The sequence below is a fragment of the Simochromis diagramma genome, unplaced genomic scaffold (assembly GCF_900408965.1).
Source record: "Simochromis diagramma unplaced genomic scaffold, fSimDia1.1 OVJJ01000361.1, whole genome shotgun sequence".
NCBI classification, from domain to species: domain Eukaryota; kingdom Metazoa; phylum Chordata; class Actinopteri; order Cichliformes; family Cichlidae; genus Simochromis; species Simochromis diagramma.
The window spans coordinates 15,969,620-15,988,303 of record NW_024386860.1 but is presented as its reverse complement, the minus strand read 5'-3'; the positions used below and the strand labels follow the sequence as shown (position 1 = coordinate 15,988,303).

The 18,684-nt window shown below is 38.9% G+C and overlaps 2 protein-coding genes across 9 annotated transcripts; one reads left to right on the top strand and one right to left on the bottom strand.

Moving 5' to 3' along the window:
* Positions 1 to 4,331: 4,331 nt before the first annotated feature.
* Positions 4,332 to 11,590, top strand: LOC120732889 (NACHT, LRR and PYD domains-containing protein 1 homolog). 7 transcript variants are annotated; one of them, XM_040030781.1, is made up of 11 exons: positions 4,332 to 4,350; positions 5,554 to 5,632; positions 5,750 to 5,823; positions 5,962 to 6,176; positions 6,278 to 6,522; positions 7,481 to 7,609; positions 8,201 to 8,354; positions 8,777 to 8,806; positions 9,135 to 9,176; positions 11,043 to 11,081; positions 11,275 to 11,590. In XM_040030781.1, the coding sequence occupies exons 2-10, from the start codon at positions 5,627 to 5,629 to the stop codon at positions 11,057 to 11,059; spliced, it is 912 nt and encodes a 303-aa protein (XP_039886715.1). In that variant the 5' UTR covers positions 4,332 to 4,350; positions 5,554 to 5,626; the 3' UTR covers positions 11,060 to 11,081; positions 11,275 to 11,590. The 7 variants fall into 7 exon arrangements, with proteins under 7 accessions (XP_039886715.1, XP_039886712.1, XP_039886710.1 ...); XM_040030778.1 differs by having other exon boundaries at positions 4,346 to 4,406; positions 5,584 to 5,632; positions 5,753 to 5,823; XM_040030776.1 differs by having other exon boundaries at positions 4,346 to 4,406; positions 5,584 to 5,632.
* Positions 11,591 to 12,660: 1,070 nt separating this feature from the next.
* LOC120732890 (transcription factor HES-7-like) lies at positions 12,661 to 15,856 on the bottom strand. 2 transcript variants are annotated; one of them, XR_005695700.1, is made up of 4 exons: positions 14,591 to 15,856; positions 14,177 to 14,269; positions 13,225 to 14,055; positions 12,661 to 13,091 (listed from the first exon to the last, which is right to left on the bottom strand). XR_005695700.1 is itself a non-coding variant. In XM_040030783.1 (3 exons), the coding sequence occupies exons 1-3, from the start codon at positions 14,651 to 14,653 to the stop codon at positions 13,534 to 13,536; spliced, it is 678 nt and encodes a 225-aa protein (XP_039886717.1). In that variant the 5' UTR covers positions 14,654 to 15,856; the 3' UTR covers positions 13,160 to 13,533. The 2 variants fall into 2 exon arrangements, 1 of the variants encoding a protein (XP_039886717.1); XM_040030783.1 differs by lacking the exon at positions 12,661 to 13,091 and having other exon boundaries at positions 13,160 to 14,055.
* Between the last annotated feature and the right edge of the window lie 2,828 nt (positions 15,857 to 18,684).

Below are 18,684 nucleotides of genomic sequence, written 5' to 3'. Positions count from 1 at the left end.
TTTATTGAAGAAAAACTCTTTCTGATGAAAGATCAGCTGAACTTGTCAGATCAGTGTGCTGAAAGGAAAAGGTATAACATCTTTTCTGACATGCAGTGGAGCCCTGAATGTCTGAGACCAAGAGTGAGAATCCTCCACTTGCTTTAGTTGTGAATTTAGTTTTGACAAAGTTTATTCTGAAATGATAATATTGACTTAAAAATGCGATGGAAAAATGTAATCTATTAATGGGCTTTTCTGTGTTAAAGACAACCCCTCTGCATGGATGTGTGTTTACATACAAATACCTTGGAGTTCACATTGACAATAAACTGGATTGGGCTAAAAACACCACAGCACTTTACAGGAAGGGCCAGAGTCGTCTCTATTTTTTGAGGCGACTGAGGTCCTTCAACATATGCCAGAAAATGCTCAGGATTTTCTATGAGTCTGTTGTGGCCAGTGCGATCCTCTATGCTGTTGCATGCTGGGGGAGCAGGCTGAGGGTAGCAGATGCCAACAGACTTAATAAACTAATCCGTAAGGCCAGCAATGTTGTGGGCATGGAGCTGGACTCCCTCAAGGTGGTGTCGGAGAGGCGGATGCTGTCCAAGATAAAGACAATGTTGGATAACACCTCCCACCCACTCCATGACATGCTGGTCAGTCACAGGAGCGCGTTCAGTGAGAGACTGAGATCACCAAAGCACCACTGAACGACACAGGAAATCTTTCCTGCCTGTGGCCATCTCCCTGTACAACACATCCACTTAACACACTGGTTACTGCTACAACTACACATGTTTCTTTTCCAGCTATTTATTTATGAGTGACTTATGTATATATATATATGTATATATTGTACTATTCTTAGTTAGCGTATTGTCTGTCTTGTCTTAATGTTGGTTTATGTTGGTTTATAATGGAGCACTGTAACAAAAAATAATTTCCCCCAGGGATCAATAAAGTATTCTGATTCTGATTCTGATACTGCTTTGCTTTTAATCAGTTATTATTAAATTCTCTCTTCCACAGACTTCCCACTTTTGTCCTCTCTCACTCCGCTCACCCTCATAGAAGATGTCTGTCTCTCCCTGAATTTGGTTCTGTTTGAGGTTTTTCTCTGTTAAAGAGGAATTTTCCTTCCACCTTTTGCCCAGTACTTGCTCATAGGAGTTTATCTGATTCTAGTTGTTTTCTCTGTGTAACTGTAGGATCTTTACAATTTAATAATCCAGATGTTGGTACTTGGTACCCCAGGTGATGTTTATGCAACGTTTTATCGAGATTTGTTTACTTGTCTAAAACAGGCCGTTCATGCTATTAAGAAAAGAAAAAAAAAAACCTCAAATGTTGCTGATTTAAAATAGTTCAACGAAGAAGATTGAGCCAAAATTTCTCCACAGCAATTTGAAAGATTGCCATTCAGTTTTAGATCTTCATGCAAAGATAAATGTATTCCCACAGAGGAGTAATTTACTTGTAAAGGCTAAAAACAGCATTACGAAAACTGAAGTGTGTCAGTACTGCCCATCTTTTCCACACTGCTGAATACATGCATATGCATATTTTCCATTAAATTTGTTTTACTTCTCACAGTTGGGCTTCATTTGGAATTCCCTTTGGAAGTACGAGTGCTTTAGAAAGATTGGAAAGTGAGAAGTGTGCATGGATCACATCACGGTCTTCCTCACCTCTCAGTCAAAGGTCCTGATGAACTCTGTTGCTCTGTCCATGGTGCTGATGTAAGCTACATATGTATATGACAACACATGTTCAGTGGAATTTTAACAAGACACCCACATTTCTGTTTTGTACCCGAGATCCAAACAGCTTTAATTTGAAAAAACAAACACAAACAAACCACTAAATGCTGTTGCTAATGTAGCTAGAATGTTACCACTGCTTAACGTTTACGTCGTACCTCGTGACTACCCTAGAACAGTAACTTTGACGTCACCTCTGTGGCCGTAAACCAATTGTCGCGTTGATACTCGAATTCTTTCATATTTATCCCTGTAAAGTAAGGAGACCCTTTATTCGATTTATTTAATTAAACCCTTTATTAATATTCTGGCGCGTGCGGCTCCCGTTACAAGTTTGAAAGACACGTGCAGATGAGAGGCGTCATCAGCTCCTGTGAGACAAATTTGACAAAGATCTGTGACAAAACTGAGCGATAAAGTAATAAATCGGAGGTGTAAAAACACATTTTTTACTGTTCTTTGAGGTAAAACCCAACATTTATGATTTTCTGCAGCCTGTCCTGGTAGCTGCCATTCATAAGGATTATTTCTGCAGAAAAAGAATCACATGACGGATTAAATGCCCCCTTTCATGTGCGCGAGCACAAAGCTTGACCCAGAAGTTAACTACCGATGTGATAGCCATCTCTGTCATGGCCATCTCTGACGGAGGTTTTAGAAACCCCTAATGGAAAAAAAAGCCAGTCTGTGCTGATCTTCCTATGCAAAAACTTTATTCTGAGTATTTTTCACAGTAAGAGTAAACAGTTGACTTTTCATAAGAAGTTCCTGGTCTATAGACACGTTTGTGTTTATTTGTGTGTAAATGAATAAAAGTGTGTAAATACATAAAGTGTTAAATACCGTTTTCACCGCTCCATTTTGACGGAAAAGAGTTCGGTAAGGGGATCCCACACTAAATCAGCAATGAAAGTGTGAAAGTGCGCATATGCTCCACATCCAGCCACAAGCAGCTTGAGCTTTTGTTCTGTTTTAGATAATCTACACGGGATTTCATTTTATTTCACATTTTAGTCTGAATTATTAAAATGCGATGTTTGATGTCTTGTATAATGGTTTTCAAAAGAAACTTTGATATGCGTAAAATCCATGGTTTTACGCGCGACTCCTCACGTCGCCATGTTTGGTTACATGATCACAACAAAATAACAGCTTGTTTTGGACCCGTGTGACAACCTCTCACGTGTGTTTCGCGTGGGAACCAGAAAGTCACTTCCCCTCCGAGCACATTTGTTAAGTGAGGTATCAGGTTTAACAAGTAATAAAGCGAAGATTGAGCCTCCCTGCGACCAGAGAGAAGAGCTGAAGCACACACTCCCACTTAAGCAACATTTGTCTGCACGCTGCCATGTGTTTAGAGGGACAAACGCAGGTCTACTAGACTTCGTTTATTTATTATGACGGTGTTTGGAAAACGCGGTAACATTTGCTTTAAAAATATCGAAATCTTTAAAGACTTTAAGCTCAACTTTGATATATAAGCAGATCCTTCCGCAACCGTCAGAAAAGTACGCAGATTTGACTAAAATTACATTTAATACGCCGTGAAACATTGCTTCTTCACACAGAATTCGTCGCAAATAAATAAATAAATACAGTCTAAATAAATGAATACAAATAATCCAAATTTGATGAAAACATATATTTTAAATGAGAAATAGTGAACTATTTCTGTGAGGAACACAAAACTCCGATTCTATTAAGAATAAAAGCCTGAAAGCACACATTTTTTCCTACTTTGTGATTCTGCAGGTACTCTTTAATTTCTGTGGGGTTAAATTATTTTTTGTGTGGTGCAGGATTGATCAAAATCGCTGTCTCCTCCATTATATACTTTTTTTGTCAAACAAAATAACAATTACAGCGCTTATTTTACATATCAACAAAAAGTTATATACAGGTATAAGTAGTTAAGAACAAAGCAGTCGTCGAACAAAGAACATTTAAAGAACAGTATAGGTCAGAGATACCATAAAACAGCATACACGTACAGTAAGGTGACCTATCATATAAAAGTAAAAACAAAAAACAAAAGTAGCACATACAATCTAGCTACATCAATTGAAAAGCTGCATCAAAAAATTCAAGTAAGGTGTGAGCTAAGTTACACTTATCCAATGAAGCCTTCCACAGCAGGACTTCATTTTTAAAGCCAGCAAAACACGTTTTCAAGAAGCGACATTTGTGAATGAAAAATTTTGCAACTATAAATAAGTTGTTAATCCCAAAGTCTATTTTTTTTATTTTCTGTTTGTAGGCCAAATCTAATTACTTGAAAGGTTAGAGAAGGGCAGTCAAAATTTTTTAGAGGTTAACCAGTACTGAAAATCATCCCAAAAACATCTGGAACTAAAAAATATGCTCTGTAGTTTCAACATCAGTACTGCAGAAAGTGCATGCGGTCGTATCTATATTGAATTTCTTGTGAAGATAATCATTGGACGGATATATGGCATTTAAAATTTTAAAGTATATACTTCGTGAAGAAATTGCGCTTCTCACAACCGGATGTTGCTACAGCTTGTCACAAACCAGGAAAAGAACCCGGAGATTCTATTGGTGGAACTCGGTCAGGAGGCGGGGCTTGTGTAGGATACAGGAAAAGGTATTTTTTGTCTTGTAGTTGGTGTGAATGTTAAAAACACATAAACTTTTTTCCATGTAAGTTGAAGTATTAGCATATAAGACAAATGCACCGTTGTTACACAAACTGCATTGTGACTGAGCGCAGTGAAGTGAGCGTTCATGTTAGGAGTGAAGAGGCTGGAGAAACGGTTCGTGTGGGGACGCTATTTTAAAGGCTATAACTAACTTTTAGACTTCACTGGTTTGAGCGTGTTATTGAAAGAGCCAGCTGCTGTTTCCTAACCTTTTCCCCGTTTCAGAGCTTCGAATTTAAATAAGCAAGTCGTAAAACAACGGGAGAGAAAGCGAGTGAGCTTTATTTCCGCGTTTAGCGTCAACTGAATGCAACGCCATAGTTTGTCTGTATACGAGCTATCATTCAGTCTTTCTGCAGCAGGTTTTTGTTCTAAAAATGAAAAATTTAAAGGCGTTTTAACATTTTAATATTCTTAAAAGTTATTTAGTAGCAGGCTGCTGAAATATGAGGTGGTTTGAAATTAATCTAAACAATTTTAAAATCGTTCGGTAGGGGATGCAGGGTGTCTGCTGTCGCCTCATGATTGCTTATCGTGATTTCATTACAGTGTAACTCCGTCCATAGCCTTTTTAATAGTTTGAATAACCTTTAATTAAATTCACAACATGTGAAAAACTCTACCCTTCCCCCCCTTTAATCTCACACAGTGGACGTAAGACAGTTTGATCATGAAGTTAAACATCTTAAATAACTGAAGCAAAGTATGAATCCAAACATTTTGTCTGTAGATTCTTCCTCCTGCAGCGGTTTGTATATTCCACCTATTCCCCTTTTATACTTTTCTTTTAAATACTCAGGCTAGACCTCTGCGTTCGTGATTATGGTGCTCTGTCAAAGGCTCCTCTCTTTTCCAGATCTATTTCAGCAATTGAGACATTGTTCAGTATAGCAAAAGATGAGGTGCAAATTAGAGAAATGAGAGGCTGATTAGTCAGTGTGCAAAAATCATGGAATTTTTTGATGCAAACAGGTTTCCTCTGTGTGGAAATGACACTTCAGGAGACCCAGATTTAAGTTTTATCACTTTGCTTACTTGATAGGAGAGGACAGCTAAGCAATAAAATAGAGACTGATGTTTGAGTGTGTTTTATTAACTCTCACGAAGCATCCTGACCTAAATTGCTTCATTTGCACTGTACTTTGTAGTTTGTCCACTTAAATTCTCTGTGTTTCAAGACAAGAAGCTTCCAGAAGCTCTGAGATCGAGGGTTGTGCAACTATGATGGTACTTTCATACATTCACTCACGTTTCTTTCATTAATTTTTTACATATGTATTTGTTCATATATGTGGTGTTACACAATGTAAAATCTGCACTTATTTAATTGATTGTCTTCTGCAGCAGCATTCCAGCAACTGGACTAAACTTGAGCCTGGGGTGAACACTACAGATGCAGACAAGGCTCCAACTTACAGGTGAATTACGGGAAATCAACAGTGATTCAGATTTTTTTGCCAGAAGAAGACCCAGTTTTGCAAAATGTTAATTCTGCATTTGACATAAAATGAAGTGTTAAAAATGACGCTGTGTTCCTTTTTATTTTTTCACTTTAGCCTTCAGTCTGAAGCGGGAGACTTTGAATGCAGTGTCTCTGGCTTGCGCTGGGTTTGTAAGGAAAAGATCAGCTTTCAGTACCACTTCTGCTCTTGGGGAGGACACATGGAGAGAGTGGAAAGCAGACAGTACATGCCTGCAGGTCCTGTAATTGATGTTGCAGTCACTGCTGGGCAGTTAAGTGAAATGCACCTGCCACACTGGGTTTGTATAGGTAAGAGGACATGAAGAAGTTACTAATATATTAAAAAAAATTTGGATTTCTGATCCAAACTTTCTTCTTTCTCTTTGTGTTTTCTGTGTATTTTTGTGCAGATGACATCCCCGACAAGTTTGCAGTCCTGCATCTAGATGACTGCGGAGATTTTGTAGAAGAAGTGCGTGAGGTCACAGCATCACACGTCAAGTTAAACGAGTTAACTTACTTTCCGAAAGCAGTCGTGATGAAGATGGGCCCCCCTGTTAAAATCAGCTGTAACGTGTTGCTATATTACAAACCCAACACCCCATTCCTCAAACTCCACGTCTTTGTGATTCCAAATGATCCTGCTCTACAACGGGTAACTGAATCTGTATTTGTCACAGAAAAAATAACACAGACTCAGACTGACCCCAATAGAGTATTAGACATATGCTGTAGTTGAATGATGGCTTTAACTTGCAGGGCTGAAAAGTGGAGCCAATGCGGAATATGCATTCTTTCTAATTACTAGAAAGGGAAGACTCCTCTGGTCTACTCTAGGGAAATTGCGATTGTGTTTCAGGGACTTCACAAACTTTGAAAGGTGGCAATCTTACTTATATGGTCTGTTTCATTAGAAGATAGATGTTCAAATTTGGAGAGTAGTATTTCATAAGAAAAGTTATTTTAAGATAATTAAAAAAAGAATTAAGGGATAAAAGTGAATATTATGGGAAGGAAGTCATTTTACTTTAAGATGTAATGTATACATTTGTGAAAAATATTTCAGTTTTGTTTTTATAAGCTGGCTACTTGTTTTGGTAACCCATGGATTAATGATGTATGTGAATGCAGTTGCAGTGACAACAGAAAACGGTTAATCTTCATGTACGAGTCATGAGATCTGTCTGTCAGATAATGTTACATTTTACCGACTTAAGTAAAATATAATCTCACTGATTTATAGCCACAGCAGATAATAACATTATAAAATTGTTAATGAAAAGCTGAATATAAATTATATATGAAATATAATCCTAGAGTTCTGGAAACAAACAGGATACAAAAGTAGAGTGTTATAAATATTATTTTAATTCTTTATTCTCGGCGACAGCACTTTTTCTTCAAATGTATTTACACTCATTTAGAGTAAACTCAATACGTTGTTTTTAAACTGTATTTAAAGACAACAGATGGAAATGCTGAGGTAATCCTGAAGGACTTTTGGACTTGACATATATTTGTAGGGTCTTTACCTCACAACAGAAAGCACCTTGAGGCACCTGGTGTTGTGATTGGATAATACTGAGTTGAATATTTTTTTTTTTTCCTCACAGAAAGTGGACAAGCAAGAATTGTGTTATGGATATGAAAAAATTACCAAGCCACGCCCAGATGAGTACCTCAAAATGCATCATGGTTTCTCCCTCACAGCCGACACCGACTCGGCAGAAATTCAACCAAAGGTACGCTTTTTACACTCTGTCAGCAACTGTGGTGCTTTAGGATCAGAGCATTTTTACGAGGGGTTGTAAATAGTGTGACCAGTATGGGTGGGAATCACGGAGGAATCTGCAGTAAGATATTGTCACATTTCTTCACTACTCTATGAATAGATAAATGCATTTGAATACACTGTCCTGTGAGCAAGAGTCAGGAAGATTTCTGGTTTCCATTTGTAGTCCACTAATAGTTCTTTCAATCGGTTACTTAGAGCAGGTTTTACATTTGCTGGAATGCAATCTGGAAACCATCGGCTGTCACCCAAAGATGGTTTAGCTTTTTATTTACCTTGTTAAACGTCTCTGTTCCTCAATAAAAGAACGTGTGGACATAATTGAAATACTGGCCTGAGAATCCACTGTGTGGACCAGAAGCACTGAAAAATTGGTGACTTTCACCAGAAGCTTTGTCATCAGACTTGCTGGTAGATTTCCAGGTTAAGTCACAGAGCAGCTGCATATTCAGTTGACTCTTTGCAGTCTTTTATTTTTATTATTTTGCTTCTGATGGAACTGGACTAACTCCTCTCCCTTCTCTGTTATATTTTTAACTAGAAAATAACCCTCAGATATAATGGCCAGGACTCCAACTTCTATGAAGTGTACATTGAAAATCCCAAAGGATGCTTCAGTCTAAAACTTCAGTATGCTTTGTCCAAAAAATATGAACCGGTGTATGAACCTGTCTGGACCTGTAAACTCCAAAAAGGTCAGTAATTGAAATGAAACAAATCAAATTTGTATATCCTAATGCACACTCAAAGGGTTAGATACTGTTATTTTTAATATATTATTGTCAGAAAACATGATATTCTCAAAGAATATGTTTTTAATATATTTTTACTTAAAGATGGAGATCATAGCTTTGATAAGTTGTTGTTTTTTGTTTTGTTTTTTTATAAATTCATCCCAACCCACTCATCAAAGCTTTCAGGGTCCTTTTTATTTGGCTGGAGCCATTAAACTTTTGCTCACTTGTCGATTATTATTTCAAAGAGATTGGAATATATCACGTTTAACTATTAAATATAACACTTCAGATAGCACGTAGCTTTTTGTATAAAATCTTTATGGTGACTGTAAAATAACATTTACTGTTTAGATTTTTATTTGCTTTGTATTTTATTTCAGACGATCATCCAAAGTCTGGTTATGGGGAAGGTGAGATCCAAACAGCTTTTGCTAATCTATCAAGTAGAAAAGTATTCAGTGTTGTGTTCTTGTTATTAATCTTTTGCATCTAGAAGAATGCATGTTGTGCAGTTTCACTTATAAACGGTTCATGTTAGAGACCCATCTGAAGTGATAAATGTAGACTTTCAGGCAATAAGTGATTCAAAGGTAGAAATGTTGTGAGTGCATAAGGGGGAGAAAGTTGAGGACAAATTTGAAAAAAGATTACATTTCAGACATTTTGAGAACAAAACGGTTAGATTTAGTGCCAGTGACTTATAACAAGTGTGAAGTCATTTTAATATTTTCTGTACAGGTCCAAGATCCTCGAGGGGAGTAACCGGTGTCACTACTGTTGGTAAGTTCACAAATATTAACTCTGCTCTCTTCTCAGTAAATGATTTTCACATTTCTGCACTAAAATTACTCAGGACCTCACTGCAAACACAACTAAGACTGTAAGACAAGTTTAAAACTGAACTGAACTTTTAATCAAGAATGGAAACTGGGGAAAATAAACTAATACCAATATCCTAGAAGAAAAAAACAAACAGGGGGAAGGTGAAGGACTTTGAATGAGATGAGATGATGACTTAACAGAGACTGAGGAAGAACACAGATTCAAGAACCATGACGGGGGGCAGGTGAACTCAGTTGAGCCAAAAAAACACTGGTTTGGGGCATCAAAGGTTACAGAGGGTAATGATTAAACAAAACTTTCCACTCTTTATACCCAGTAATACTCGTTCTGCTTCATCCACACTTACTGTGTACTCGGTGAAACAATAATTGTTAACCGTCACAACACTTAAAGCCAGGAAATATTCGGATAAAGTTTTTGTGGCTCTAATCTGGATTCGAGTCCTTTGATAGTGAATATCTGTTGATACAGAGTCTGATTCATATATTGACATGCAGTATCAGCATGCGATGTGAATATTTGTTGTAAAAAATATTTGTGCAGACAACCTTGAGACAAATATTTCCATCCATCCCTCCCTCCCTTTATCCGGGGCCGGGTCGCAGGTGCCTAATGCAGCCTAAGCAGAGAGCCCCAGACCTCCCTCTCCCCAGCCACCTCCTCCAGCTTATCTGGGGGAACACCAAGACGTTCCCAGGCCAGCCATGAGATATAATCTCTCCAGCGTGTCCTGGGTCTGCCCCGGGGCCTCCTCCCGGTGGGACACGCCCGGAACACCTCACCCAGGAGGCATCCTTGTCAGATGCCCGAACCACCTCAGCTGGCTGATTTCGATGTGGAGGAGCAGCGGCTCTACTTTGAACCCCTCCCGGATGACTGAATTTCTCACCCTATCGCTAAGGGAGAGGCCAGCCACCCTTTGGGCGAAGCTCATTTCCGCCGCTCGTATCCGCGATCTCGTTCTTTCAGTCACTACCCACAGCTCGTGGCAATAGGTGAGGGTAGGGACGTAGATCGACTAGTAAATTGAGAGCTTCGCTTTTACGCTCAGCTCCCTCTTCACCACGACGGACCGGTGCAGCGGCCGCAGCACCAATCCGTCTGTCGATCTCCGGCTCCCATCACTCGCGAACAAGACCCCGAGATACTTGAACTCCTCCACTTGGGGCAGGAACTCATCCCCAACCCGGAGTGGGCACTCCACCCTTTTCCGGCTGAGAACCATGGCCTCAGATTTGGAGGTGCTGATCCTCATTCCCGCTGCTTCACACTCGGCTGCGAACCGTTCCAGTGCGAGCTGGAGGCCATCACCTGATGAAGCCAACAGAACCACATCAAAATATTTTTTCATTAGGTTTTATTCTTAATTTATGATGCATAAATGATTTAACACAGACTGTAAAGATAACAGAAAACCTGCAAGTTTAATTATTACAACCTGCAGCAGTGATTTTTACTATTTTAATTATTAATTTGAAAAGCAGCTTTCATGCTTGGCACTTTGAAAGTGATTGTAGTATTGGACTAGTATGAATCTTCCCAGCAGCCTGCTCAAACATTTGTTTGCATTCAAACACAGCGTTGCAGGCCCTGTGCAGTCAAATGATCTGAAACTGTTCTGCTCTAATCCAGTCCTTTAAAATGTTTCAGCCTGGCAAATCTCAACTTCAAACCCATAGAGATGAATTAGGAAAATACTTCCCAAATCTAAAAAAGAAACGTCGGATGTGATCCTTTTGTATTCTAAATATTTATAAAATACTTATAAAAGCATCCTGTAATTTATCATTTTCTTCCTCCTAGACAAACACTGTGAATAAGCTGCCTGCAGTGATGCAGAAAGTAAGTAACATCAGTTTACTCTGACTTCATGCTGCAAATCTTAATTTGATAGGATGCAAGTGGATGATTTATAGTTTTAAAATTGTGTTAATAAACTTGTGATTGAACTGGATGTGTAGCTTGTCATCAGTTATCCACCAGTTAAGTTATGGTCAAGTCATACCCCTTTGTTTGTTTGACTTGACTTCATCAGGGACCAACGGCAGCATCAGATGGAGAGAGGCTTTAGGAGGGAGAAGCTCAATGAATTTAAGTTGTTTCTGAGGCACGGAAACATCGTTACTGAACTTTCTCGCATCCCAGATGACAAACTGGAGAACACAGACCAGTCAGGCCTGTTCGATCTCTTGCGTAGACTTACACTTAGCAGTCTGTGGAAGTGACCAAAGATTTTTTTTCAAGAAATGTAAAAACCAAGACCTGGTATATATGCCATCAGACATCATGATCCAAAGCTTCTTTTAAAAACTCACTGTTTATCTAATAAAATGTTTTGCCTTTTGATTGCACAGAATGTGGTCCATCCATCCATTCTTTATTTATTGTCACTTGTTTGGATGCAGGTAGTGGGGGAATGTCTTCACAGACATTCAGGAAGAATCCTTATCAGATGCACATGAGTCAAATAACAGAACCACAGTATAACAGGGGTTGGTGTTATATATACACATGTACATTATATATAATATACAAGTATAATGGTGCTGACTGAGCCATAAAGCAGTAAAACTCTGTCAAGAAGTTACTACAGTTATTTTCTTCAGAAGAATGAAATTAATGGAGAAAAGGTTTTGTCGGGGGAAGTTGCCTATAACGAGCTGCAGGGCCGGAAGTGATGAGGCATTCAGGGTCCATAAATTGCACTTCATATAAAATGTGTATGAGAACTATAAGGATTCAAGGAGCTTTATTTGTCATTCGCATCACATGTTTACATGAGGTGGAACGAAGAAACAGAATTTAAAAAAACAGAATTTAAAAAGTATTAAATAAAGTTTTTGGGGTTTTTTTTTTCTTTCAAAACAGAAAAACAAGTAATAAAATAATACAATAGAGTACCAACCTGAGTACAAGTATGGAGTATGAATATAGAATGTAGGTATAAATACTTTAGCAGCAAAAGGGCATGATGACCAGCATTGAGACGGTGTCACTTTATCACTGCTGGTGTCACATAAAGCCTACAATATAGTTTGAAACTAACGGTGACGACAGGGGGAAAAAATGCCGCTGATTCTTACGGGGTTAAGACACGTTTTGCTCCCTGGGACCTGACACCACACACGCGTGGAAAACAAATGACCTCTGAGCAGCTGGGGGCGATGCTGGTGACAGGATAGACGCTGAATACAAAGGAAACAAACGCAGACGTGAGCTGTGTGTTAATTATGTGAAATGAGCTTGACTTTAATGGATTCTGCTATTCTAAATATGTTTAAAGGCAACTGTGAGAAATGAAACTGGATGATGCAGAAAAAAGTGGATGTAGTTATTAATATTATTATTCATATTATTATTATTATTATTATTGAGTTGTCTTAAATTATCTGAACTATATTAACTAATCTTAATCCAAAAGTCTTTCAGTGCCAGTAAATAAAGTGCGACAATGGCTATGATGTCTTTGAAGTGAGAGCTGCTGCTGAGCTCTTTCATTTCATGACCAGTCTTCACACCTGGAGGATGTAACTCTGCAGGAGGTCGAGCTTCACACCTCTGCCTCGGACTAAAAAGAGCTGAAAGAGTAAAAGGCCTCCGGGTTTCCTTTAATCTTGAAACAATCATGTGACATGTTTTTAAAGATTTATTTGGTTGTTTTAACTTTGAAGAGTACAGCTCGCCATAGGGAGAAATCCAGAATAAATTATTGTGCAAAAACCGACCAGAAATATCTTCAGATTGAATAGAAGTGATGTTGTACACAGAGACACAGATGTAGCTCGTTCCACCAGAGAGGTGAATATGAAGGTCTGCGTGGGTCTCCCAGCCTCAAACCCTGAGCTTCCACACCTGGAAATGTGATGGATGGACACTCAGTCATTATCCACTACCGCAGCATGCTCTTTAATCATGACGGCACATAGTAGCAGCTTTTAGTAGCGCATCAAAGAGGACAAAATCTCCTCGGCTTCGTGAAACTCACCTCTTCACTCGCTCTTCAGCGCAGCAATCCCAGCTGGACCGCTCGGCTGATCCAGCTCACCTGTGTCGCAGCCTGAGAGAGTCCCCGTTCCCCTGAGCCACTTACGTGGCTGACTGAGCTCATTGAAAAGAATTTAAAACAGTGAATCAACCCTATTACACATACAGATCAAGTCATACTCGGGTATTTACAATATTTACAGGACCTGAAGTTATGCGTCTTCATAAGACTACAGTTTTTAAAAAGAAGTTGTGTGTTTTTGCTAAATAGTTTATAGTCATTGATTGTTCTGAAGTCCCTGCCTGGTGATCAGGGCCAAGGTCTCCACAAAGTGTGGCTGGACGGGGAGCTCTGGGCTGAGCTCCGTTTGGTCGCTCCTCTCTCCGCTCTGATCTCGGACTCTCTTTGTTTCTGAGGCTGTTTGGGGACTCTGGGAAACCTTTGTTGGAGTGGGAGTGGGTAAGGTCGGATCAAACGTTTCTCCCCTGAGGCACGTGCCGGGAGTCTGAGCTTGGACTTCTGCCTCAGCACCCGCAGAATAAACTTTGCGTGCGGCAAAAAGTTTCTGCTTTGGAGACCTTCGGGCTGTGAGTGTGAACGGGCCAAACGAGCTGCAAAAGCTGCATCCAGCGCCGATCCGAGCTCCGACCCTTTCCCCTCGGGGCCCAGAAACCCCGCAGCTGTCTGCAGGCAAGTGGAGAAACCGTCCTGGAAGGAGCGTTTCTGGTCCCCACGTCCACCTGTAGTCTTGTCTCCTTTGGCATTGTTCTGGAGGAAGAGGACTGTGTGCTCCAGTATCTCAGCTTTCTCCACTCGGTGCTGAGTGGACCCCTGCATGAGAGCAGCAAGTTAACCTTCATGTTTCATAATAATAAATTAATAAAAACCACAAGTATGAACCACATCGATTTATTTCTATAAAATTCATAGAGAACTAAAAAACTTCTCTTACTTCTTGTGGCTCCTGCAGCAACATGGTCCTCAGACACTCCAAACTGCGGTTCATTCTGTCCCTCCGACGTTTCTCCACCTGAGATTTTATTAACTATCGCAAAAAAAAAAAGAAAAAAAAGAAAAGAAAACCAAAGTCTAAACGTGGTTTCCTGATTTTGTTTAATTATATACCGCGTAAAAAGAAAAACTACCAAAGAAAAGCAAAAAAAAGGAGCAAATGGAAATGACTAAATGATTAGAGGGAATTCAGCTCACTAAATTATACAAACTTTTTCATATCTCCAAATTACTGAAATTTTGACAAAGCTGATGCTTTAATCTTCAATGAATCTGATTGTTATTGTGGTAATAACAGAGAATCACTATATGAAATGAAATCACGTCACTTGACAGGTATCTGGACTTCCTTTACCTTTCTATTATTTGTTGCTTCCTCCGCCTCATGTAACAGCTTCCTACCAACCGATGGTCCCATGTTCTGCTCTGGTCTACTGGTAACAGCTTCCTTCGCAGTCTGTTACTGATCTGGAAATGAGGCTCTAGTTTCCTGCCACTTATTTTTACTGTGGTCCTGACAGTCTCTCAGACTCCTCCTACTTCCCTACCCCTCCTCCAGGTCCCTTGGTCTCACCGTTTGGTAACACTGCAAATGAAAAAATCCTAGATTTGTTTTTATTTTTGAACTTGTCTAATCTCGATCTGATGTCAAGAGTATAAAACAAGAAAATGAATCTTATGCGCAGTCGCGCGCGTAAAGTAAAAAAAAAGTCTTGCGTCAAAACGTTTGAAAATTTAACTTAAAATAAACATAATTTTACTCCAGATGCTGTTCTGTTTTTTCCTGCTCTTGTGCTTCATTTGAAAAAGCTGGTAGCTCATTTTGCTTTGGGAGGGGGGGCTATTTGCGCATGCAAAGCTGACACGTGCCTTAATCAAGGAAAGCTTGCTTTTTAGGAGCGACGGTGTGATCCTATGACCAGTTTTCATTTCAGAACTATTTTAAGTTGAATAAAAAACAATCACTTATAGGAGGAGAAAGATTTTCAGATTTTTCGCCGAGCCAATATACTTAATTCAGAAAATTCTTTAATTTGTACAGAGAAAGCAGCATCGAAATGATCGAGATATTTCTCGTGGGAAAGGAGGAATTAGCGCTGCATTTACAGCTACCTGTTAAAATTGACACAACTCTGAAAGTGAGAGGCGACACTTCCCACGTTCGCACGCGTATTTTCCACTTTTTACAGTCCAGACGCTTTTCTTTCCAAGCTCCTTAGAATTCCCACCGACATTCATGCAAATAAGATACAGACAGAAATAATTCTTCCAAGATATGAACAGATCTTTAAATTAATGCAGTTAAATGCCAGGGAACAACTAAAAAAAACATCACGGTCTTCATGTAGTCAAAGTTGATTCGTCAGTTTTAATTCCTGTTCCCTTAAATCTACAGATACAAACATTTAGTCACTGAAACAGCAACACATAAATGCCAGCCCGTTTATCACCGACTCACTGTCACTTTGAAAATAGACCTTTTGTCGCACAGTATCATGCAAATAATTATTCCTGACCACCGATAAAGGTAGTGTGAGGTTTGTGAATCACCTCAGGGTGACTTTGATATTCAGAGTGTGGCAACATGAGGCAACAGACACGTGCCAAAATACAATGACTATTCAGTAGATCTTTATTATTATTCACGGAAGTAAGATAGATTATTAGTAATGACAAATACGCCGTGATTAGAATTAATTGATAAAGTTTTTCAGAAGCTCACTAAAACCTACTACAGGTAGGAATACATCAATAAATGTGACTTTTAAGTTCATCCCTCCACAACTTGTCGCTGAAGATGTAACAAATATAAACATGTATGCATATATTTAATTACTGATTAAGGCATCTAATTTCCTTTAAACGTTTTGCTTTTAATACATTTGTAGTAATTTAGGAGATACATGCAGACTGAATGGCGCGTCGCTTGGAGTTTTCCCTAATCCTCTGGCGCGTGCAGCTGCCCATACAAGTGGGAGAGGCACGAGCCTTTGAAATGTGTAATCAGCCCCTCTGAGACTTTACTTGCATATGTGACAAAAGAGCCGCCCACACAGCGTGAAGCTCAGGTAAATCACTCCGACCTTTTAGGCCATTATCGTGTACAGAGAAATGAGATGTGTCCTTATAAAACAGGCTCTGGGGTAAAATGGTTATGGAGACAAAGCCGAGGCATCTTTCAAGTGTCGAAGTTTTTAGCAGTGAGCAAAAATCTGCAGCAAGGAAAAGTCTCATGTTGTTCCTATATTTTTTTCATTAACATTTCTATATTCATGTCTGTAGATATTTGTCTTTTAATCATGACTGTATAACAACAACTTTGTGCACACATGTTTCGCCGACTAAGAGTCAGGAAAGTGTATTCTGAATTTGAGGGAGTGCGTAATTTTTTTTAGGCGCATCCTTGAAAACGTGTGAAAAAGGGGACTGATATCAAAAGGTAACAGTAGCCTGTTTGTGTGTTTAATGTAAATATGTAATTTTCTTGTTTTCAGCCTCCTCTCCCAAAGACTCTTCTTTAGGATGTATCACTTCTAACACGTAATAAAGTGAGAAACTATTCTACAGTTCGATTCCCATGAGAAAGAGTTTGGTGAGGTATCCCACGGTAAACGATGGCGATAAAAGTGTGAATATCCTTCACATATCCAGCCAAACTCAATCAACATCAGCTTTTATCTGTTGTTAGATGATCTAAAAGGGATTTAATGTTAATACAACTTTTCAGTCTGGATTTCTGAATTGTTATGAAAGGTCTGCAAAGGGATCTTCAAAAGAAACCGTGACGCTAAATTCCATATTTTTACGCGGGACTGTTTAAATGGTTAAGTTTGGTTAAATGATCACAAAAATGAGAACCTATTTGGGGATCTTGTGACAAGGTCTAACGTGTGCTGTGCGTGGGAATCCAAGAGTCACCTTTCCTCCAAGCACACTTTGCAAATGAAGTATCAGTTTTAACAGGTAATAAAGTGAAGATTGAGCCTGCTGCTCCACATTCCCACGGCCAGAAAGAGCTGCAAGAAGCAGTTTCCCACTGTCACACTTTTCCAACATTTGTCTGCTTAGTGCTGTGTGCCACGACAAATGTGCATCCACCAAATTAAAAGCATTTTTTGTCACATGGTTTGGAAAACACCGGAACACTTGCTTTACGCACCTCTAAGTCTCACCATTAATATGTAATCAGTTGCAAATAAAACACATTAGTACTAAATACATCCAAAGTAAAAAAAATATTTTTTTTATATACACTGGCATTAGTAATAGGGTGTATGAGTATATTTGCTAGTAGTAGATGGGCTACCTGATTCCGGTAGAGAGCTTTTCCGGATGACCAGATATATCTGAGCTCTGATAACACAAAGAAATACACAAAGAAATTTAAATAAATCCAATAATTTTCTTTCACAGCAATAAAACAATAAACGTAAATAAATGTAACTAAATATACAAATTTATGTTGTGACTGTCATGTAACTTAGTGCAGAAATAATACCACATTTTGTGGTGTGCGTAAAAGTGCTTTAACGCTCACTGATTACATTTAATTCCACCTGTTTACAGACCTGCCTTCGCCACGATTCTTTTATCATGCAAGTCATTTACACCTCTGCAGCTGACAAATGCGCCTGGGAACCCAAATGCAGACGTGTAAATGACGTGCACACCTTGTGCTAGTTTTCGGGATGTATCAATTTTAACACTTAGCTGTCAGCGCAACTCTAATTCAGTCTTCCCACAAATACGCTCCTTCATCTGAAGAAAGACATTTCTAAAAAAAAAAAAGAAGAAGAGGAAAACAAACGGAGAGAAAAATATTTTTTGTTCTGATTTAATTCAATTAGTAGAAAAAAGTCAAGAATGAAAATGACGATTTTTGTCTTTTTGTCAGTAGAAATCAAAACAGTTCCAATTGTAGCCAGAATTTCGAGTATAACAACAATAATTAATAAATAAATGAAATCTGTGCTGAGAACCATTCATCTGATAATTATTTAACTTAAAAATAATGAGACCAGAATATCTGCAGGACGTTTCCTCGGAGCAGTAGCTGCTGGCCTTGGACGTCACCAGAAAGAGGCCAGTGTTTTACGCATCACTGCCTGTGCAAAAGTGAAAACCTCGCACATCTCATCATAACTCATTTCTGCAGTCCCAAAAGCAGAATCTGACTGTTATTAAAAACGTCATCAAAGGCGATTCAGTTTTTATGGTATTTTACAATTATAGTGATTCTGGGAGCCGGTGGGGGGTGGGGCGATTGAAGCAAACATTTTAAGCAGTTTTAATCTATTTTTTTATTGTTGACTCTATGCACGCAGTTTCATTTAATTAAAGTTATTTTTGATTTCAGTTTTTAAGTCCCAGGGTAAGTACCAAGAGTTGTTTGAGTGCTGCTGCACAGTTGCAGGACTTGCTTCTACAAAGACTTTGGTTTTATCATTA

What these genes read in the sequence shown, in the direction of transcription:
- LOC120732890 (XM_040030783.1), bottom strand. Translation starts at nt 14,653, where the DNA reads ATGGGACCATCGGTTGGTAGGAAGCTGTTACATGAGGCGGAGGAAGCA. An exon ending in AAGCAACAAATAATAGAAAG is followed by an intron (nt 14,270 to 14,590) that starts GTAAAGGAAGTC and finishes TTTTTGCGATAG; the next exon opens with TTAATAAAATCTCAGGTGGA. An exon ending in TGCTGCAGGAGCCACAAGAA is followed by an intron (nt 14,056 to 14,176) that starts GTAAGAGAAGTT and finishes GCTCTCATGCAG; the next exon opens with GGGTCCACTCAGCACCGAGT.
- LOC120732889 (XM_040030776.1), top strand. Translation starts at nt 4,378, where the DNA reads ATGTTAAAAACACATAAACTTTTTTCCAT. An exon ending in CGGCAGAAATTCAACCAAAG is followed by an intron (nt 7,610 to 8,200) that starts GTACGCTTTTTA and finishes ATTTTTAACTAG; the next exon opens with AAAATAACCCTCAGATATAA. An exon ending in AAAGTCTGGTTATGGGGAAG is followed by an intron (nt 8,807 to 9,134) that starts GTGAGATCCAAA and finishes TTTTCTGTACAG; the next exon opens with GTCCAAGATCCTCGAGGGGA.